This window comes from Choloepus didactylus, chromosome 21 (genome assembly GCF_015220235.1).
Source record: "Choloepus didactylus isolate mChoDid1 chromosome 21, mChoDid1.pri, whole genome shotgun sequence".
In the NCBI taxonomy this organism is placed as follows: Eukaryota; Metazoa; Chordata; class Mammalia; order Pilosa; family Megalonychidae; genus Choloepus; species Choloepus didactylus.
In genome coordinates, this window is record NC_051327.1 from 20,658,684 (window position 1) to 20,682,215 (window position 23,532).

General features: G+C 42.0%; 1 protein-coding gene across 9 annotated transcripts in view; it reads right to left on the reverse strand.

The window, feature by feature from the left end:
• Window positions 1-22,429, reverse strand: part of LOC119517799 (transformation/transcription domain associated protein) — a 140,613-nt gene extending 118,184 nt beyond the window's left edge. For 6 of the 9 annotated variants that reach the window (XM_037814802.1, XM_037814800.1, XM_037814804.1 and 3 more), the window contains exons 1-5: window positions 21,472-22,030; window positions 19,948-20,108; window positions 19,528-19,577; window positions 1,100-1,210; window positions 34-138 (exon numbers count right to left, since the gene is read on the reverse strand). In XM_037814802.1, the coding sequence (XP_037670730.1) occupies window positions 34-138; window positions 1,100-1,210; window positions 19,528-19,577; window positions 19,948-20,047 (366 nt within the window). In that variant the 5' untranslated portion in view covers window positions 20,048-20,108; window positions 21,472-22,030. Of the gene's footprint in view, window positions 1-33; window positions 139-1,099; window positions 1,211-19,527; window positions 19,578-19,947; window positions 20,109-21,471; window positions 22,032-22,235 lie in introns of those variants that run through there. The other 3 variants (XM_037814799.1, XM_037814803.1, XM_037814798.1) reach the window with 3 other exon arrangements.
• Window positions 22,430-23,532: the final 1,103 nt, after the last annotated feature.

Sequence of the window (23,532 nt, forward strand, 5' to 3'; positions counted from 1 at the left end):
CTAAACAATGAGAATTAATCCTCAAAGGTTTACCTCTAAAAAGCGAAACATCACAGACAAAACATTTTTTGTATGAGGACGAAGATGTTCATTTGTGGGTATTCTATGAATTATTTCAAGTACTAGCTTCCGCAGTTGCTGGCAAGAAAAGATAAAAAATGTAAAGACAAAATATTTCCAAGAGTTCCAAATTAATTCCTTCCCAGTCCACAAGGGTCACACAATTGTCCATACCCAGCACTGGTAGCTACCATATGGCAAGATGGGTTCCATTTTAAAACACAGTGTCTAAACAAAATCCAAAGCATATAGCTGCAAATCAATACTTTCACTATTCCTGTATTTGCATACTAAATCAGCTAAGTCAGTTCTTTGTCTTTCAAAACTTTTCATTTTAGGATGAATGAACAGAACACAAACTGAACTTAGTTTGGGGTCTTCCTTCACAATTTCATTTTCTCTCCCATAATGCTGTCCCTAATTGCCTTGGGCCCAAGGACAAATTACATGATAAACTGTACTGTCACACATACAAGGTCTCGAACTGGTACAATATAAAAATGTTTTATTTCGCAGTGAACTGTTTCACTGGTGGTGGTTTTTTTTTTTTCCCCTAAGTTATTTTAGAGATATTTGCTCAAGTATTTTTAGAAAAGTGGTATGATGGGACTGCTTTAAAATAATCAAGGTGGGAGGAGGGGATAAGAAGAGTGGAAGGGGGTACAGATAGAACAAACTGGCAGTGAGTTTGTTAATTAATAAAATTAATAAGATTCAAGTTAGGTGATGGGTATGGGGAAGGAAGGTCATTAAGCTATCCTTCTTTCTCTGGTACATATTTGAATTTATCTGTTATAAATAGCACACACACTCATCACCAGTCACCAAATGTGAGCAATTTAAATTATAAGAGATGACCTAGATAAAATAAAAGCAAGACATAGAAAGGAAGAGGCAATGATCTTGGACGAAGCTATCCTTAAGTAACAAAACCTCTTTCATTTTTAAGTGGAACCTTAAATTTGAGTTGTTTTAATTCATGAACGCTTGCAATGCAATCCTATAGCATGACATTTTTTCTCACTAATATTCAGAATACCTGGGCTGGTTTCTCCTGAAGAAACTGAACTTCTCCATCTTGAAGAAATGTAAGAAATCGAGGGATGATATGTTCCAGGAATGTAGAATATTGAGGAGATGATGTTACATTCTAATCACGTAAAAATAAAACTCCATTATGTTACGCCTATGTATTTTCATTTCAAATTCATGTAGTATAACAACCTCAAAGGAAAATAACACATTTCAGCAGATGAACATTTTACTTTTTTTGTTTGTTTTCAACAGTCATTTTAAATACTTTTAGATGCTTTGGTGATAATGCAGTTTTAAATAAGTTAGGATCATTATTGCTTTTGAAATCCAATTCAAAAGAAGAGAATGCTAAAATTTACTTTTCAAACTAGGAATACCAAGGCTGTAGAAAATGTTAAACTTAAAAGTCTGTTCTAGCCAGCTCCGCCAGTAAGTCCGAGAGCTCTGAAAGGCCACTTAGCTTCTAATCTTTGTTTCTTCATCTGGAAAGTGGAAATCTGTGCAGTCACTTTTCCAATTTAAAATTCTAGGATGACAGCCTGTATTATTTATCCCAGCATTTTCAAAAGGAGAATAGGAAATGATATTTACTAGATGGTACCATAAAATGACTACGAGTGCAGTATCTAGACCCCACTTAGAAGTGTAAACCTTGGACATTACTTAACCTATGTCTGAGTATCCCCATCTGTTAAATGGGATATTACTATTTCCTACCTACCTTATAGGACTATTGTGAGGATTTTATGAGTTAATATATGTGAAGTTTGTAACACCGTATGGTAAATGCTCAATAAATTTTAGCTATTTATAGAGCACCTGTGGGCCAAGCACCATGCTAAGCACCTTTTATTCTCTCACATCTTCACCATAACCTAAAAATAAGTATTATCTCTGTTTCACAGAAAAAGAGGATCTGAGAGATTAAATAACTTGCCAAATGTCTGAGTTGATAACTCTTGGAAGTGGGATTCCAATCAAGTGTATCTATTATCCAAGTCCTCTTTTTTCCTTTAATGCCTTACTTATCCATTCAGCAAATATTGAGCTCCTGTCATGTGCTCAATGAGAATAAAATGATTAAGAAAATAATTAAAATTCACACCCTCAGAGATAAGTGAGGCAGCAACATAGAGGAGAAGGCGGAATGGGGCAGGATTATGACAGGGGAAGTACTGACAACTAAGGGAACACCCAACAAAGGGCCATAATTGGCTGGAGGGAGCTGATGGCAGAGAATGCCTGCTGAAGAAGGAATGTTCACACTAAACCCTGAAAAGCCAGCAGAAGTTACCCATGTGAAAAGGTGGGGAAGAAAAGTTTCTGCGAAAAGCATATGCAAAGCACAAAATTAAGAGAAAGCATGAGCTGTAAAAGGTACTAAGAAGAGTTCAGTGGGAATGCCGAGTTCGAGAGAGAAAGGAGTTGACTTTTACTCTCATGAGTCTGAGAAGCCTGTGAGACAAGGCACCCAGGCAGCTGAATCCAAGTGTCTGGAGCTTCTGAGACAGATCTGGGCTGAACAGAAGGATTTTAGGTTATCTATTACATATGGTCATCTTAAGAGGGTCGATAAAGGAAGGGACAGAGAAATAGACAAAAACCAGGAAAGAGTGATGCCAGAGAAGCAAAGAAAGAAACAACTTCAATTCTTGGTTTATGCACCTGAACATCAGTCACCCAGGGCCAACTTGGGCACAATTCCAAGGACTCCGTTCCTGGGATGGTAATGGTGATAATTTAGAATTACCTACAGAGGGTTATTCTAACATTTAATTCTTTGAAAGACTTGGTCATCAAAATTTCATTTAAAGTAAAAGTTCACATCATTCAGATTTCACAAGTCACATTTCAAAAAGCCTCAAGTACACTCCACTATTTTTATATCTGTTGATTTAATCGATGAAAATGAGACCAGGTGCCAGGGACTAACTTGCTAACCACCAGATCCTAAGCAGGAGAATAAGGCCTCAGCACCCCAAAAGGGGTCAGGGAACCTAATCCAGAGAACCCCACACCTTCAGTCGGCAGCGTGGCCCCTGTACTTGTAATTGTGGGTTTGAGCATAGACTGCTCTACTATTTCAGCCTCTCAAATAAGCATGCTAGGACTACGGTTCTCTCACATCAGTTCTTGGATTAAAATGCAGAATACAGGCCTATCTTCTTCTACCTCCCTCACTCTCTTTCTTACTCTCTCTCCCTCTCTTTCTTTAACATCTTGTTTTTGCAGCTTGGGCAAAAGAGAAAGCTCATTAGCTAGATCTCTAAATATCTTAGGTTTTTTTTTTCCAGCTCAGCTCACATCAACAAATCCTTGAAAACCTATCATTTTTTAAAATACCAAACTAAAATACTATATTACTACAGATATAGAACATCTGATTCAGTTCCACTAGCATTTATTTAATGCTCACTATTTCTATAAGCAAGTCAGAGACTAGAAAACATTTTATCTATTATTCTTATTCACATTAACTCCATGAGAAAGGTTTTATTATTTCCATGTTAAAAATGAGAAATGTGACTTCTTCCTCTGCCTATGACACTAACTGGTACCAGACTAATCATAAAATGGACAAAATATGAGATAACTCTTTTCTGGTGCTGGGAAAGAGGCCGTACAAGGCTGTGATCTCCTAAAGAAAGAAAATTTTCAAGGTGAACTCCATGTTCACTCTGGCTCGCTATCCAGGTACAATTTCCTGATCGAGGCTCAGCAAGCTGGTGTCCAAGTGTCCAGCTCCTGATGAGCTGAGGAGTCAAAGATCAGAGGGCAGCTGGAATCTGTGGTGCAGAGCCCCAGAGAAGAGGGAATGAGGCTTTAACTGAGGGCTGGGCTCCCACACAGTGATACCAAGTAAAGACCTGGGGTTCCAGCCCAGCCAGTTCAAGCACCTCCTCTATACCTTGATAGCACCCAGACATCCAGGTGAGGAAGGACCGTGCCCTAGGATAAGGCCCGTTCAGACCACCCTAACAAAGCCTGAAATCAACTTCTGATGAGATCCATAAGGAGACAAGAGTTACACGGACTTGGGAAACACCTTAGGTTTTCTATAGATCCTCCCAAACAAAACATAAAACTAAGCCTACATGAGTTTGAGAAAATCAACCTTCTAAAGAGGAAGGTAACAAAATCTAGACCTTCTAAAACATTTTATACATAACATCCAGAATACAATAAAAAATTTACTAAACATGTGAAGAAACAGGGAAATGTGACCCAAGTCAATAGAAATCGATCCTTTGATAGCCCAAACGCTGGATACAGCAGACAAAGACTACAAAGCAGCTGTTATAAATATGTTCAAAGAATAAAAGGAAAATACGGTCTTAATGAATGGCCAGGTGGGAAATCTCTGCAGAGAAATATAATCTAGAAGCAAATGGGGAAGATCCAAGATGGCTGATTAGGGAGAAGCTAGGCTCACTTCTCTCCCAGAAAAACAACTAGGGAACTGACCAGAGCAACGGTTCTGGAGCCCTGGAGATCAGAGGGAGTGCTGTACAACACCCAGGAAAGTGCAGGACGAAGAGACAGAGAAGCTGAGGTGAGAGATCATGAGTAACCCCCTCAGCCACAGCTCCTGGTGCCATCCCCCACTCTCAGGGCAGAAAGCTTTGGGGTCTCGGTCCTGCTTGGGTGGACAGCAGGAGACTGAAAGGCCAGCAGAGGGCCACTCTCCAAGAATAACGCAGGACATGGTCTAACACTGTTCCAGCCTTTGGCCAGCAAGTTTAGACATTGGGACCAGCGTCGTCAACCCACCAGGTCTGGCATGGCTATGCCATTGTCTGGAGGTGACAGGGAGCTTCTCAGCTTTCTGGGGTCTGAGGGAAATAGGTGGGTGAAGAGCTCCATCTGCTGGCAGGCAAGGAAAACACACCTTCAGGAAGACTTGAGAAGGCTTTTGGGTGAAGCAGGTCATATGCTGGGGAGGTCAGGAAGGCACACCCTTGAAGAGGGGAATTGAAGGCTTTTTGACTTCTTTACCCGACCTACTCCCCGGGGCCCTGTGGAAATGGTGTGTACCAGTTATGGGGGTCCCTGGCCCAGCCCTGCTTGGGTAATACTGACAAACCAAGTATCAAAAAAGAACATTATCACAAAGCCAAACAACAACAAAACCTGTGATGAGAATCCAACCTTCAGAGTAATGCATCCAGATAATCCAATGCCCAGACAACAGCAAAAAAGTAATGAGCCATACTAAGAAACAGGAAGATATGGCCCAGCCAAAGGAGCTAATCAAAAAGTTGAAGGAGATACAGAACAACTAATCAAAGATGTTCAAACAAATCTCCTAAAACAATTCAAGAACATGGCTAAAGAGATAAAGGATATTAAGGAGACACTGGATGAGCATAAAGAAAAATTTGAAAGCATGAGAAGAAAAATAACAGATCTTATGGGAATGAAAGGCATAATAGATGAAATCTAAAATACACTAGAGGCACACAACAGATTTAAAGAGGCAGAAGAAAGGATCAGTGAGCTAGAAGACAAGGCATCAGAATTCAAACAGACAAAAAAAAAAAAAGGGAAAAGAATGGATGGGAAAAATTGAAATTGACGAGGCACTCAAGGAACTGATGTAATGGGTATCCCAGAAGAGGCAGAGAAGGAAAAGGATGCAGAAGGAATATTTGAGGAAATAATGGCCAAGAACTTCCCAACTCTTATAAAAGGCATTTGATATCCATGTCCAAGAAGCGCAATGTACTCCAAACCAAATAAATTCGAGTAGACCTACTCCAAGACACATACTTATCAGAATGCAAATGCCAAAGATAAAGAGAGAATTCTGAAAGCAGCAACAGAAAAGCAATTCATTACATGCAAGGGAAGCCCAATAAGACTATATGCAGATTTCTCATCAGAAACCATGGCGGTGAGAAGGCAGTGGTATGATGATATATTCAAAATACTGAAAGAAAAAACTGCCTCCAGGAATTCTCTATGCAATAAAACTGTCCTTCAAAAATGAGGAAGAGGTTAAAATATTCAGAGACAAGTAGAAGCTGAGAGAGCTTGTTAACAAGAGACCTGCCCTACAAGAAATACTAAAGGGAGTCCTGCAGGCTGAAAAGAAAAGGACAGGAGAGAAGCTTGGAGGAGAGCACAGGAGAAAAAAAAAAAGCTAAAATAAAAACAGTAAAGGTAACTAAAAGAGTGTGAAGAGAATGTACAACTATATGATGATACTGTAAACTGTACACTATGGATAATTGTATGGTATGTGAATATATCTCTATAATATTGCAGGAAAAAATATAAATGGGGTAAAAGTGCTGGAGAAAACATGGAGAGAGGGATGTACCCATTTACTGTTGATGAGGAGGCAGAATGCTGTAGCCTTCCTGGAGGCCAGTGTGGTGGTTCCACAAGAAGCTAAGTATATGGGGGCCATAAGGTCCTGCAACCTCATTGGGGGTACATACTTAGAAGATCTGAGAGCAGAGACACGAATGGACATTTGCACACTGGTGTTTATGTAGGCAGTATTCATGATCTGCAATGGGTGGAGGTGGCCTAAGGGTATACTGACTAAGGAACAGAATGGTCAACTGGCATATGAATACAATGGAATACTGAGCAACTACGAGGAATGAAGCTGTGAGCATGCAATGAGGTGAGCTGACCCTGTAGCCAACATTTTGAGTGAAGTACACCAGAAACAAAGGCAAACAGTATAATGCCTCACCAACACGTACTAACTACAATGTGTAAACTCAGAATTGAATCTAGAGCGCAGCCTAACAGGGAAATGATTATTGTAATGGTCCCTAGATTGTAAGCTCTTACAGCAGTCAAATCTATTCCTGAATTGTAATGGCTGTCTCCAAACTCTGAGATGCTGATTCCTTTGTGTATAACTTGATTGATCTCTGGAACACTGGGTATCTGTGTGACATCTGAAACTCAGAGCTAGAGCTCAGCAGATACAAATGGCATATAGCAACTTTTTAAAAAAAAAAAAAAAAAAAAAAAAAGGCAGAAAAAGAGCCCAGACTTCAATTAGAGATATGAATGAAGCAGATCCGGTTAAGTCTAGGGCAAATCTGGCCAAAGGATAAAGGCTGAAACTGACTATATGTTAAAACTTCAACTTCCATGTGAGACCAAGGGAAGAGATGTTTATTTGGTGTAGGATCTGTATTTTCTAAAACAGTATAACTTCTGCAGTCAGTTTGTTCAAACACCACAATTACATGGAATTTTGAATAGGAAGTGACATATGGTAGGTATGTATAGGTTAGAGTGAAACAGCAACACATCCCAAAGTAATCTGGGTGGAGAATAAAAATATATTTGCAGGGCCCCCCTCAGGAGCTGGGGAAAAATGCATAAGTGTTGGACTTCCTCACCTGGATTGTTGCTGATGTTGTCACAAACACTGAGGACTGACGGCTTGGTATGCCAAGCCCTCTATCTTGGAGCTTGACTTTATGAAGCTTGTTACTGCAAAGGAGAGGCTAAACCTGCTTATAACTGTGCCTAAGAGTCTCTGGTGAGTGCCTCTTTGTTGCTCAAATGTGGCCCTCTCTCTCCAAGCCATCTCGGCAGGTGATCTCTCTGCCCTCCTCCCTACATGGGACCTGAATCCCAGGGGTGGAAATCTCCCTGGCAACGGAGGATATGACTCCCGGGGATGAATATGGACCTGGCATCGTGGGATTGAGAACATCTTCTTGACCAAAAAGGGGGATGCAAAATGAAACAAAATAAAGCTTCAGTGACTGAGAGATTTCAAATGGAGTCGAGAGGTCACTCTGGTGGACATTCTTACACACTATACAGGTAACACTTTTTAGGTTTTGATGTACTGGAATAGCTAGAAGTAAATACCTGAAACTATCAAACTCCAACCCAGTAGACTTGACTCTTGAAGAGGACTGTATAACAATGTAGCTTACAATGGGTGACAGTGTGATAGTGAAAACCTTGTGGATCGCATTCCCTTTATCCAGTGTATGGATGGATAAGTAGAAAAATGGGGATAAAAGCTAAATGAAAAATAGTGTGGGATGGGGGGGATGATTTACGTGTTCTTTTTTACTTTTGTTTTTCATTCTTACTCTTTCTGGTGTAAGGAAAATGTTCAAAAATACATTGGGGTGATGAATGCATAAATGTATGATGGTACTGTGAACAGCTGATTGTACACCATGGATGACTGTATGGTATGTGACTATATCTCAATAAAACAATTTAATTTAAAAAAAGTATAAAGAGAGACAAAAATAAGATACGACACATAAAAGCCAAAGTATAAAATGGCTGAGGTATTGCCATTACTTTAACAACACTGAATGTTACTGGATTAAATTCCCTGGGCTGGTTTGGATGTATTATGTCCCCCAAAATGCCATGTTCTTTGATGCAATCTTGTGGGAGCAGACTTATTAGTGTTGGTTAGGTTAGAACCTATTGATTGAGTGTTTCCGTGGAGATGTGACTCAACTGACTGTGGACAAGACCTTGACTGGATAATTTCCATGGAGGTGTTACCCCACCCATTCAGGGTGGATCTGACTTAAATCACTGGAGACATATAAAAAGCTCAGACAGAGCTTGCTGCAGCTGAAAGACATAGTTTGAAGACAGCCATTGAAAGCTGATATTCTGGAGAACGCAAGTTTGAAACACAACCTGGGAGCAAGCAGATGCCAGCCAAGTGCCTTCCCAGCTAACAGAGGTTTTCTGGATGCTATTGGTGTTCTTCAGTGAAGGTACCCAATTGCTGATGCCTTACCTTGGACACTTTATGGCCGTAAGACTGTAACTTTGTAACCAAATAAACCCCTTCATAAAAGCCAATCCATTTCTGGTGTTTTGCAAAATGGCAGCATTAGCAAACTGGATCACTCCCCAATCAAAAGACAGAGACTGGCAGAATGGATAAAAAAAAGCATGAATCAACTACATGCTATCTACAAGGGATTCACCTTAGACCCAAGGATACAAATAGGTTGAAAGTGAAAGCCTGGAAAAAGATATTCCACACAAATAGTATCCAAAAAAAAATCTGGGGAAGCTATACTACTATGAGGCAAAACAGACTAAATGCTAAGCTGTTATAAAAGGCAAAGGGCATTATATATTAATAAAAGGGGTAATCAACCAATAAGAGATAACAATCATAAATATATATACATCTGACTAGGATGCCCCAAAATACATGCGACAAACCCTACAAAACCGAAAGGAGAAATAGATATCTCTACAATAATAGTTAGACTTCAATACACCACTTACATAAATAGATAGAACATCCAGTAAGAGAATCAATAAGGAAACAGCGAACTTGTATAATTTGATAAATGAACTAGATGTAAGACATATACAGAACAATGCAACCCCAAACAGCAGGATATACATTCTTCTCAAGTGCTCATGGATCATTCTCCAGGATAGACCACATGTTGGGGCACAAAACAGGTCTTAATAAATTTTAAGATTGAAATTATACAAAGCAATTCTCTTATTATATTGGACTGAAACCAGAAATCAATAATAGGCAGAGGACCGGAAAATGCACAAATTTATGGAGGTTAAACAACACACTCCTAAACAATCAGTTGGTCAAAGAAAAAATTCCAACAGAAATCAGTAAATATCTCAAGATGAATGAAAACAAGAACACAACACATCAAAACTTGCGGGATGCAGCAAAGGCAGTGCTACATTAAAAAGGAACAAAGAGCTAAAATCAAAGACGTAACTATACACCTCGAAGAACTAGAAAAAGAACAGCAAACTAATCCCAAAGCAAAAAGAAATGACAAAGATTAGAGATGAAATTGAAAAAAAAAAAAAAACAATAGAGAGAATCAACAAAACCATGTTTGAGAAGACCAACAAAACTGACAAACCCTTAGCTAGACTGACAAAGTAAAAAAGAAGAGATGCAAAAAAATAAAACTAGAAATGAGAGGGGGGAAAATTACTACTGACCCAACAAAATAAAAAAGGTCATAAGAGAGAATACTATGAACAACTGTATGCCAACAAACTAGACAACTTAGATGAAATGGACAATATTCTAACACTGACTAAGAAATAGAAGACCTGAACAAACCAATCTTAAGTAAAGAGACTGAAACAATCAACAAAAACCTCCTAACAAAGAAAAGCCCAAGACCAGATGGTTTCACAGGTGAATTCTACCAATCATTCCATGAAGAATTGAAACCATTTCTGCTCAAACTCTTTCAAAGAGTTGAAGAGGAGGAAATGCTACCTAACACATTCTATGAATCAACATCACTGTGCCAGTTTGGATCTACTATGTCCCCCAAAACGCCAAGTTCTTTGAGGCAATCTTGTGGGGGCAGATGTACTAGTGTTGATTAGGTTGGAATCCTTTGATTGAATGTTTCCATGGAGATGTGACTCAGTCAACTGTGGGCGAGAACTTTGGTTGCATTATTTCCATAGAGGTGTTTCCCCACCCATTCTGGGTGGGTCTTAATTGAATCACTGTAGTTCTATAAAAAAGTTCACAGACAGAAGGAGGTGCTGCAGCCAAGAGAGACACTTTGAAGAAGGTACAGGAGCTGACAGGGGAGCTGGAACACAACCTGGGGTCAGCAGACACCAGCCACATGCCTTCCCAGCTAACAGAGGGTTTCCGGATGTTACTGGCCTTCCTTTGGTGAAGGCATACTTGTGCTGATGCCTTCATTTGGACACTTTCATGGCCTTCAGACTGTAACTTTGTAACCAAATAAACCCCCTTTATAAAAGCCAATCCATTTTGGTATTTTGAATAATGGCAGCATTAGCAAACTAGAACAATCACCTTGATACCAAAACTAGATAAAGATACTACAAGAAAGGAAAATTATAGACCAATCTCTCTAATGAATATAGACACAAAAATCCTCAACAAAATACTTGCAAATCGAATCCAACAGCACATAAAAATCATACACCATGATCAAGTGGGTTTTATCCCAGGTATGCAAGGGTGGTTCAACACAAGAAAATCAATTAACGTAATACGCCATATTCCAACCCCTGGACCCCAGAAAGAGGTGTTCTTTCCAAATGCAAAAATACATTCATTTCATCCCAATATCACACAAAGTTAAATCATTTCAGTAACAATAGTTAAGTACAAAGTCTTATCAACATCAATTACTCTTAAACTCACTTGATTCATTTGCTTGGGTAGGTCCGCTCTCCTGGCCCAAGGTTTCCATGGTTCTGTTCTTCAAGTCGTCCTTCCCTCAACTTGTCCTGTCTCCAACCCCTCTAATCCAGACTAGCGGTGGTTCTGTTTCTACAGATCTCGCAAAAAATTTATTGGCTTGGCATGCAGCCTAAAGGAGTCAAAACCATCAGACAATAGGACTTTCCACAAATCCTTCCTGGATAACTCCATCTCCAATCTTGGCTTGTACTGAAATGGCTGGCTAGTTCCAGGTTTCATTAAATCCGCATGTGGAACACTATCCTTGGGGTCTCACTTTCTGGAAGCCCAGAATTTTCCAGACCATCAATTTCTAGTTTCTTTGTACCCTGGAGTTCAGTTCTCAGATCACCTCTTTCCTCCCGCAATTTTCTATAAACTAAAAGGAGTAGCTAGGCTGCATTTTCCACATTTAGTTTGAAAATCTCTTCAGCTAAGTATCCCACCACATTGCTTTCAAATTCTTCTTTCCATCTGATACCAGGACTCAATTTTGCCAAATTCTCTGCCACTTTAAAACAATGATTGCCTTTCTTCCAGTTGGCAATGACATATTCATCATTTCTTTCTAAGGCCTCATAGGAAGTATCTTAGGTACCAACAGTCTCTTCAAAGCAATCTAGGCCTTTTCTATCAAGCTCCTCACAATTCTTTCAGAATCTTCCCCTTATCCATTTAAAAAGCTGTTCCAACATATTTGGTATTTGCAAACTCAGCAGCACCCCACTTCTCTGGTACCAAAATCTGTTCTGGTTTGCTAAAGCTGCCATTATGCAAAATAGCAGAAATGGACTGCCTTTTATAAAGAGGTTTTATTAGGTTTCAAATTACAGTTCTAAGGCCATAAAAGCGTCCCAACTAAGGCATCAACAAGAGGATACCTTCACTGAGTAAAGGCCTATGGCGTCTGGGACACCTCTGTCATCTGGGAAGACACATGGCTGGTGTCTGCTGGTCCTTTGCTCCCAGGTTCTGGTTTCAAAATGGCTTTCTCCAAAATGTCTCTGGGCTTCTGTCTCTCTTAGCTTCTCTCTCTCCGCTCCTGTGCATCCTTGTTTGTTCTCCCAGGGCACTTCTCTTTAAGCATCTAGGGGTCTTCTCTTAGCTTCTCTGGGCAAACTCTGGGCTTCATCTCTTAGCTTAGCATCTCCAAACATCTTTCTGTCTGCATCTCTAAGCATCTGGGTCTGTACCGAACCCTGAGCTCTCTTAAGGACTCCAGTAAACTAATCAAGAACCCACCTGAATGGGCAGGGCCGCACTTCCATGGAAATAATCTAATCAGAAGGTCTCACCCACAGCTGGGTGGGTCACATCTCCATTGAAACAACCTAATCAAAAGGTCCCACCCACAATAAGTCCACATCCACCAGACCAGATTAAAAGAACACAGCCTTCCCTGGGGTGCTTAACAGTTATAAACCGGCATACTACATTAACAAATCAAAGGAGAAGAACCACATGATCATCTCGACGGACGCAGAAAAGGCAGTTGACAAAATCCAGCATCCCTTCCTGATAAAAACATTTTGAAAGATAGGAATAGAAGGAAACTTTCTCAACACGATAAAGGGCATATATGAAAAACCCACAGCTAACAACATACTGAATGGTAAAAGACTGAAAGCTTTCCCACTGAGATTGGGAACAAGACAAGGATGCCAACTGTCACCACTGTTATTCAACATTGTGCCAGAAGTTCTAGCTAGAGCAATTAGGCAAGTAAAAGAAATAAAGGACAACCAAATCAGAAAGAAAGAAGTAAAACTTTCACTATCTGCAGATGACGTGATCCCACACCTATGAAGTCCCAAAAAATCTACAACAAAGCTACAAGACCTAAGAAACAAGCTCAGTAAAGTAGTTGGATATGACATTAATATGCAAAAACAAGTAGTGTTTCTATACACCAGTAATGAGCAATCTGAGGAGGAAATGAGGAAAAATATTCCATTTACAACAGCAACTAACAGAATCAAATATCTAGGAATAAACTGAACTAAGGGTATAAAGGACCTGTATTCAGAAAACTACAAAGCATTGCTAAAACAAATTAAAGAATCAAAGACCTAAATAAATGGAAGAACATTCCATGTTCATGGACTGGAAGACTAAATATTGTTAAGCTGTCAATTCTACCACAACTGGTTTACAGATTCAATGCAATCCCAATAAAAATTCCAACAGCCTACTTTACAGAACTGGAAAAGCCAATCACCAAATTATTATGGAAGGCTATGGGGCCCTAACTAGCCAAAAACATCTTGCAAAAGAAAAGTGAAGTTAGAGGATTCTCACTTTCTGACCTTAAAGTATATTACAAAGCTACAGTGGTAAAAACAGCATGATACTGGCATAAAGATAGACATATTGAGCAATGGAATCTAACTGACAGTTCAGAAACAGACCCTCAGGTCTATGGTCAGTTGATTTTTGACAAGGCTCCCAAGTCCACCCAACAGAGACAGAGCAGTCTCTTCAACAAATGGTGCTGGGAGAACTGGATATCCAAATCTAAAAGAATGAAAGAGAACCCCTATCTCACACCTTATCAAAAAATTAACTCAAATGGAAAAGACCTAAATATAAAAGCCAGAACCATAAAACCCCTAGAAGAATACATAAGGAAGCATCTTCCTTACATATCATGGTAGGAGATGGTTTCTTAGACCTTACACCCAAAGCACAAGGAACAAAAGAAAAATGTAGATAAACGAGACCTCCTCAAAACTGAATAGTTTTGTGCTTCAAAGGACTTTCTCAAGAAGGTGAAAAAGCAGCCTACTCAATACGAGAACATATTTGGAAATCATGTATCTGATAATGGTTTAACATCCAGGATATATAGAGATCCTATGACTCAACAATAAAAAGACAAACAACCCAATTAAAAAATGGGCAAAAGACATGAAAAGACATTTGTCCAAAGAGGATTAAAAGCATATGAAGGACTCGGGCAAGATGGCGGCATAGAGAGGAGTGGAAGCTAAGCAGTCCCCCTGGAACAACTACAAAAAACCAGAAACAACTAGTAAATAATCCAGAATAACTGCAGGGGGACAAACGAGACCATCCACTCATCATACACCAACCTGAATTGGGAGGAATGCCCGAGAACACAGCATAAAATCTGTAAGTAAAACCTGCAGAACCAAGTCGTGAGACCCCTCTCCCATAGCCCAAGCTGCAAAGCCTCGTGGTGCCAGAGAGAAGCTCTCTCCCAGCAAGCGAATACAGCTCAGCTGAGCTCCAACTGGGGTTTTAAGTAGCGAGTGTGAACTGCTCACTACAGGTAAGCATCCCCAAAAAACAGACAGAGGCTCTGGGTGACGACTGACCTGGGAGAGTCGGAGGGTCGCCTTGGACTGGGTCTGAAGGGGACTATCTGTTTCTTTTTTGGCTCAGTGGAGAAAGCCCCAGTCATTTGCAGTTTTCAAGGCTGTGACTCTGGGAAGGGTGAGACAGCACAAGCAGAGAGCAACACCACTGAAATGCTAATGACCTCCACCTAAGGGGTCTGTCTTCTCTAGGAGGAAAGGGGTGGGGCCCTTTCCATTCAGAACCAGACCCCAGAGCCTGGGGGAACACGGCCATACCTCCTCACACCAGTCAAGAATTATAGGCTAACAGGCGTCACCTACTGGGCAGAAAAGCACAGTGACCCGAGGCATCAAAGGGTGGAGCAATTTTCTAAGACACACCCGCAGGGAAACCAGATACTGAATATTTCTTCCTTCTGGGACCTGAGCCTGTTCTGGTCTGGGAAAACCTGATTTGGATAACCAAGGAAACCATGCCTAGACAACAGAAAATTACAACCCACACTAAGAAAAACAAAGTTATGGCCCAGTCAAAGGAACAAACGTACACTTCAACTGAGATACAGGAATTTAAACAACTAATGCTAAATCAAATCAAAAAGTTTAGAGAAGATATTGCAAAAGAGATAGAGGCTGTAAAGGAAGCACTGGGCATGTACACGGCAGAAATCAAAAGTTCAAAAAAACAACTAGTAGAATCTATGGAAATGAAAGGCACAACACAAGAGATGAAAGACACAATGGAAACATACAACAGCAGATCTCAAGAGGCAAAAGAAAACACTCAGGAACTGGAGAACAAAACACCTGAAAGCCTACACGCAAAGGAGCAGATGGAGAAAAGAATGAAAAAATATGAGCAACGTCTCCGGGAACTCAAGGATGAAACAAAGTACAATAATGTACGTATCATTAGAAGGGAAGGGAAAGGGAGCAGAAGCAATAATAGAGGAAATAATTAATGAAAATTTCCCATCTCTTATGAAACACATAAAATTACAGGTCCAAGAAGCGCAGCATACTCCAAACAGAAGAGATATGAATAGGCCTACGCCAAGACACTTAATAATCAGATTATCAAATGTCAAAGACAGAGAGAATCCTGAAAGCAACAAGAGAAAAGCAATCCATTACATACAAAGGAAGCTTAATAAGACTATGTGCGGATCTCTCAGCAGAAACCATGGAGGCAAGAAGGAAGTGGTGTGATATATTTAAGATACTGAAAGAGAAAAACCGCCAACCAAGAATCCTATATCCAGCAAAGCTGTCCTTCAAATATGAGGGAGAGGTCAAAATATTTTCTGACAGACAATGAGAGACTTTGTGAACAAGATACCTGCCCTACAGGAAATACTAAAGGGAGCACTACAGGGTGATAGAAGACAGGAGTGCGTGGTTTGGAACACAATTTTGGGAGATGGTAGCACAACAATGGAAGTACACTGAACAAAGGTAACTATGAATACAGTTGAGAGAGGAAGGTGGGGAGCATGTGAGACACCACAAGAAAGGAGGAAAGATAACGACTGGGACTGTGTAACTTGGTGAAATCTAGAGTATTCAACAATTGTGATAAAATGTACAAATATGTTCTTTTACGAGGGAGAACAAGCAAACGTCAACCTTGCAAGGTGTTAAAAATGGGGAGGCATTGGGGGAGGGATGCAATCAGCATAAACTAGAGACTGTAACTAATAGAATCATTGTATTATGCTTCCTTTAATGTAACAAAGGTGATATACCAAAGTGAATGCAGATAAGAGGGGGGGATAGGGGAGGCATGTTAGACACTTGACATTGGTGGTACTGTCTGATTCTTTATTCTCTCTGATTTAAGGTTATTTTTCCTTTTGCTGCTTCCTAGCTGTCATTTTTTTTTTCCTCTTTCTTTTGCCTCTCTACCTTCTTTGACTCTCCCTCCTGCCTTGTGGAAGAAATGTAGATGCTCTTATATAGATAGTGGTGAAGGTGCTGAACACATAAATGTATGACCATGCAGAAAACCATCGATTATTTACTTGGGATGGAATGTATGGTGAGTGAACAAAACCATATTAAAAAAAATGGGTTGATGACAAAACCTCGAGGGCAATATACTGAGTGAAATAAGCCAGACACCTTAGGACAATTATTGCAGGGTCTCACTGATAGGAACTAATTACAATATGTAAACTCACAGATATGAAATATAAGGTACCAAGATATAGGACGAGGCTTAAGAATGGGGAGTGGTTGCTTAGTATAAGCAGAATGTTCAATTAGGATGAACTTAAATGTTTGGAAATGAACAGGGGTGTTGGTAGCAAGATGTGAGAATAACTAACAGCGCCGAACGGTGTGTGAATGAGGTGGAAAGGGGAAGCTCAGAGTCGTATATGTCACCAGAAGGAAAGCTGGAGGTCAAAAGATGGAAATGTATAAAACTGAATCCTATGGTGGGCAATGTCCATGATCAACTGTACAAATACTAGAAATCGCTTCCATGAACCAGAACAAATGTATAACAACACAATTAGAAGTTAATAATAGAGGGGCATATAGGGAAGAACTATATACCTATTACAAACTATATACTACAGTTAGTAGTATTTCAACATTTTTTCATAAACAGTAACAAATGTTACTCAATACTACGAGTCAACAATTGAGGGGGGTTGGTTAGGGATGGGGAGGATTAGAGTTTCCTTTTCTTTTTTTATTTTTTCATCTTTCACTTTATTTCTTGTCTGGAGTAATGAAAAGTTTCCAAAAATTGAACAAAAATTTAGTGTGAGGGATGCACAGCTGCATGACGGTGCCCAGGGGCAAGTGATTGTACGCTTTGGATCTTTGGATAATTGTATGGTATCTGAACAATCTCAATAAAAATAAAAAAATAAAAATAAATAAAAAAAATAAAGCACATTAAAAGAATTATACACCAAAAAAAAAGCATATGAAAAATGTTCAACATCACTAGTTATTAAGGAAATGCAAATCAAAACTTCCATGAAATATCATTTCATACCTACTAGAATGGCCACCATTATAAAAAAACAGAAAACTACAAGTGATGGAGAAGATGTGGAGAAACAGGAACCCTTATTCACAGTTGGTGGGAACATAGAATGGTACAGACATTGCGAAAGACAGTTTGGCGGTTCCTCAGGAACAACAGTTGCAAGAGAAAGTTCAGAGTCACATATGTCACACTAGAAGGAAAGCCAAAGGATGAAACAGGGGACTGTATAACATAATGAACCCTCTTGAGGGTGAAAATGTTCTAGAATTGTCTGTGGTGATGAATGCACAACTGTGAATATACTAGAAGAGCTTGACTGTACACTTTAGATGGATTATATGGTATGTGAATTTATCTCAATTAAAAAAAAAAAAAAAAAAATGCTGCAGTAAAGGTATGTGACCGAGCAGTGCTTCTTTCAATAAATTGTACTGGAAATTGTTCTCATTCTTTGAAAAATAATCAGGATGGTAGTCATAAAAGTAGACAAAAGGAGTAAAGAGATTATTTAGTAGTCCAATCTTATTATTTTATGGATAATGACACTGGGAGAGGGGATGAGAAGGGCTGGGAGAAGGGAAGAGAAAGGCTATAGTTAAAAAACTTGGGGAAATGTTGTCTCTATATAATGACCATTGAGTAAATGCAACTGTCTTTTCTGGAGACTTGTTATTTATACCTCCACCATCTCAGCAATTGATATTTATAGATTACAACATTTTTATGTTCTGTCTTGAAGTGTATTTAAATTGCTTTAATCTTATATTTATATCACTAAAGACGGTAAAGATTTTGGTGTAGGGACTGAATCTTTTACCTCTGTCATATTATCATCTTCATTTGAATGTTATTTGAATGACAGAAAGAAAGAGAAACAGAAACAAAAAGGAAAAAAAACATCTTTTGATCTGGACTGAGTTCTATTTAAATTCCTTAGTTATTTACTAACACTTTTCTTCACTTCGGACCTATTAAGCTAATCTAATGAAATCTGTCTAATCAGTCTAGTCTATTTCACTCTCAAGAATCAGCTTCCTTTTTGGACCTTAACAGTAATGAGTTAGCAATGATCTGAACAAGGTCCCAGGACATCAAGTTCAGCAAATAGAAACATATTTCTATGAATAATAAATTTGTTTTATTTTATAATCAAACGAAAAGAATCAAAAAGAAATTCTAAAACTGAAAGTAGCATAACAAAAATTTAAAAATCAGAGGATAGGCTTAACAGCAGATTGTAGGTGACAGAAAAATAGCAGTGAACCTGAAGACAGATGAATAGAAATTATCCAGTCTAAAGCACAAAGAAAAAAAAGAGATTAAAGATAATGAACAGAGCCTGAGGGACCTGTGGGATAATATAAAGTTGGAGAATGTGAAGCCTAGAAGACATAAACTGGTTGAACAAAATCACCTGAGTTGGCTTCTGTATTTCTGCTACAAAATATAGCAATAGGGAGACTGCTGTGGGTGTGGATAAGCACAGGTACCGTACTATTAATGCAAGGGTCAATAAATTTCACAAAAAATGATGAAAAAAAAATCACGAGTTATAAGTCATAGAGTCAGAACTAAGGTCCAGCTCTCATTGCATAATAACATACCATCTATTATCTGACAGCAAGTTCACAACATGAGTCTGAGTACGTCCTGAGAGTACATGTCTAAGGAGCTATTATACTAAAACAATATTAAACAGCCAAAACAAAACCAACACCCCTCCATGTCACTAGTGTGAAGAACTTCCACACTTGAACAAATTTCCAAATTTCAATTCTGAAATATAATAAATTACATTACAAAGACAATGAATTTGGAGTAACTAATAAAAAGCAGAGCAGCAAAAGGAAAGCATACATATGTAAATATTTATTTACCACAAAAAGTATAAAATATAAAGTTCATACCTCAAAATTTTCACTAACTTCTTGCATCATCTTCAACTTTGTTTCATCAGCTGTAAGTGACAAAACAAATCATTAGGTAATTGAAATTAAGTTAAGGTGTTCCTAAAATTACACAAGTTTAATAATTTAAGAGAAACAATCAGATCTTATCAGTTTGACCATCATAGCCCAACAGAAGGCACACAGCTAATTCCCTACAATCAGTCACACACATTCATACGCCCAGACACACTTGTGCATGCATAGACAAGCACACAGATACATACACATACACGTGCCTCCTGGGGCTCCAGCCAGTAAAGCTCATCACTTTGCTTCTCCACAAGATTTAAAGTATTAATTATGATATAAATTAACACTTTTATTTATCTCAATGTGCACTCATTTGACTGAGATGAATAACGAAAAGGATCAACTCACGTGTATTTACATCAGTGAGCGCTGCCACAAACTGAAGATATTTTTTCATCAGAGTGGTTTGATCAACCACTGTGGCCCCCTGTGTTGCAACAAACGCCATTTTTTTTTGCACTATTTTGTTTCTTAAGAGAATGGTTTCAGGTCCATGAGTTCATCCCAGCCTGTAAAAAGAAGCATATGGTTAGCCACCTTGTCAAGGACACAGGTTCACAATCTCTGTGAAAATATGATCTAAATCCCTGTGCTCACCTAAATTCTTGGTGTGTTAAGAATACAATACTATTCCCTTTGTTTTTTTTTTGAAAATAAATTGATCCAAATCCATTTTGTCTATTAATTTCTAAACATGCTGTTTAAACACATTTGCTTTTTTTTTCCTACCCTATTTTCTTCTTACCTTAAGTCAGGGTTTAGTAAACTTTTTTGTAAAGAGCCAGATAGGAAATATTTCAGGCTTTGCAGCCCATGAGGTTCCTGCTGTTATAGCCAGAAAGCAGCCACAGAGGACAACACGTAAACAAATGTGTGTGACTATGTTCCAGTAAGACTTTATTTATGGATGCTTAAATCTGAATTTCCTAATTTTCATGCACCCTGAAATATCATTATTCTTTTGATTTTCTTCCCAACCATTTAAAAATGTAAAAGCAATTCCTTAGATCAAGGACAGCATAAAATCAGAGTAGAATAAAGACAGCAGGCTCAACTTGGCCTGCTGACAAGTTTGCCAACCCCTGTCCCAGGCAATTTGGTTCTCAAACTTCAGCGTTCATTAAAACCAACAGGTGCCAAGGGTAGATTCCCAAGCACCAACCAGAGAGGCTGTGGTCCAGTGAAGGGTCCAGGGAGCTGTAAATTTTGTTTGTGGTTGTCACAAAATAGGCACTCAATTAAAAAAGAAAAAAAGACTTTGAATGAAAGAATAAATGCTCCGAAAACCACCTTAGTGAGTCAAAAAACAGGCTGCTCCAGGCTGACACCCTTGGATGAATGAGACTTGGTTTCGATTTTGAAAGCCGTGACAAAAATGTCTAGAGAACCTGGTGAAATTGCCTGATTTTACCCTGCTTAGTGTTCATCCTTCTTCAACAGACACACCAATGAGGCCTCTGCAGGAGGGCACTTCCCCTTGCAGTTCACACTCCTGTCCCCGACGATGGGGACACACTAACACCAGAGTCCCTTCTGGCCACTTCTCAGACACAAAGAGGACCGCCCGCAGCTGTCCCAGCACAGCCCATCAGCAGCCCCTACCCCATCTCAGGGCAAGAACAGTCACCAACAAAACCTGCTCGCTGGCCTGGCAACTGCTTGCCTCTTTCAGGTCACCGTCTCTCCTCCATTACCTAAGACCCCCCACCTCCACCCCCACCCCCGCCTCGGCATCTCCACACCGAGGGACCCCAACCTCAGAGTCAAGGCCTTTCCCTGCCTAAGGAACGGCCCAGGCCTGCCCAAACTTGTTAAAAGCCTCGGAGCGCTTTTTCCAAGTCCTCGCCAGCCCGCTGGGTTCAGAGGAGTCACCTCTTGCGTTTCTCGGGGCCGCGGGAGGCCAGGACCCGCTTTCCGCTGGGCCCCGGGGGCCTGAGGAGGGAGGGAAACGACGCATTCCGCGCGCCTCTCGGGAAGCAGCTCTAAGACCCCGGAGTCGGAGGAGCCCCGGCCTGGGTTCCGCGGAGCTCCCAGCAACCCCGGCCCGGGGGGGAAGCCGGGAGCCGGCGCCGCGCCCGGGCAAACAGCCCCCCGGCCGCCCACCCCCCGCGGGCCCCCGCGCCAGCCCCGCCGCGCCGAGCCGAGCCTGAGGCGGCGCCGCCGGGCCAGAGGGGGCGCTGTCGCCGCCGCTACCTTCGCTCTAGGCGCCGGACCAGGCGAGCCAGGTGCCTGCGTCGAGGCCGGGGGGGGCGCCAGACTGGCCGGGGCGGGGGGGGGACGTCGCGGGGGACGGGGACCCTGACCCTCGCCCGCTCCCTCCGGTCCCAAACGGCCCTCCGGTTCCCTCCTTTGTCACCGGCCCCCGGCGCTCGGCGACCGCCTCCCAGGCCGAGCTACGGCGAGCGCCGAGGGCCAATTCCCGCGCCCGCTAGCCCTCCGCCTCTCGCTTCTCCCCACCTGGGCCCGGCAACGAGCGGAGGTTTAAAGGCTGCGGCGGGAGGCCCGGGGAGCCCGGAGTGGTCGGGGCCTCGTTCCTTCCTTCCCTTCCCGGAGCCGCCGTGCCGCACAGGCCTCCCCAAGCCCCAGCAGACCCCGCGGAGCCGCCGCGCGCGCTTCCCAGGGCCGCCCGCCCTCACCTAGACCTCGGCCGCCGGCCTCCTGCAGCCAGGGTCCGCGACCCCGAGCTAAGCTCGCTCCGCCGCCACCGCCGCCGTCCCCGCTCCGCCGCGCGCAGTCCCGCCTCCGCTTAAAGCAGCAGCGCCCGCGGACCGGGAAATAGGCCCCGGCGCCCCCGCCCCCAAGTGGGTGCGGCCTGGGCGGGCGGCGGGAGTGAGGAGGGGCGTCTGCGGCGCAGGTGGGTGGGCTTCCCCCGGCCCTTTAAATCCCAGCCTGCGAGGGCGGGGCCGCCGACGCAGAGAGCTCCGCGGGCAGGTGCTGAATTTCTCGGGACCCCTCCCGCCCCTCAGTCTCCTCGCAGGATCCAGGCCGGGGGCAGAGAGAGGCTCGGGGTCTGCTGCTGGGCGGTGGGCACCCGAGGGGCTTCCCGTGTAGGCGGCAGTCGGGTCCAGTAGAATCCACCCGGGCGGGGGGACGTGGCAGGCACGGCGGGGTTTTCTCCCGGGCTCCCTTCCTGGGACGTTGCCCTCTTCGACCGCTAAAGGCGGAGGGGGCGAGGAGGGTCTTTGGGATGGCGAAGGCTGGAGACAGAACGAGACTTAGCTAGTCTAAGAAGGCCCTGGAGATGTGCCCGGAGGTGGCCGACTTGGCGACAGCTGCATCATCCCGAGGCTGGGCCGCCTTCTGCCCACCCCCGGGGCAGATGCGGAGACCTCCCGCTGCAGCTCCAAGGAGGACAAGACCGGGTGGAGTCGAGGCATCCGGCCAAGCCAAAGCCACGTGGGGGGCGAGGGGGAAGTGGGGCAGAACGCCCTAAGGCCCAGGTGAGGGCACTCAAAACCAAAAAACTTCTTGAATGTTAATCACTTTTCCTTCATGAGCCAGAGGGTTGGGGACCAGGGCGTGGGCATACTGCCGTGCACTCACCTTCAGACTCCATCCATGTGAGTGGTTTCTGGTCATGGATGGTTACCATCTACAGAGCATGAAAGTGATCGCCCGAATTCCACCACCTCCAGGGCCTAGTTCCACCTCCTGCCCCTTCCTCCAACCCCGATGACCACCCTACCAAAATCTTTGTGTTTCCAAATAGATACAGTTTACCCTTTGCAATGAATAGAGTTTGCAGTACCTGCTGATTTCCTAGAGAAAGTTCCCCTGCTCTGGAACATGCTCCTTTCTTTAATGTTGCCATGCAAGATTGAGCCTCAGCTGAAGTGTTGGGAATGTTAAATGGATGTTTTTAGCACCAATTATTTCTGCCCTAGGAAAAATAAAATGGATCAGACACCTCTTCCCCCATGAACGAAGTTGCCT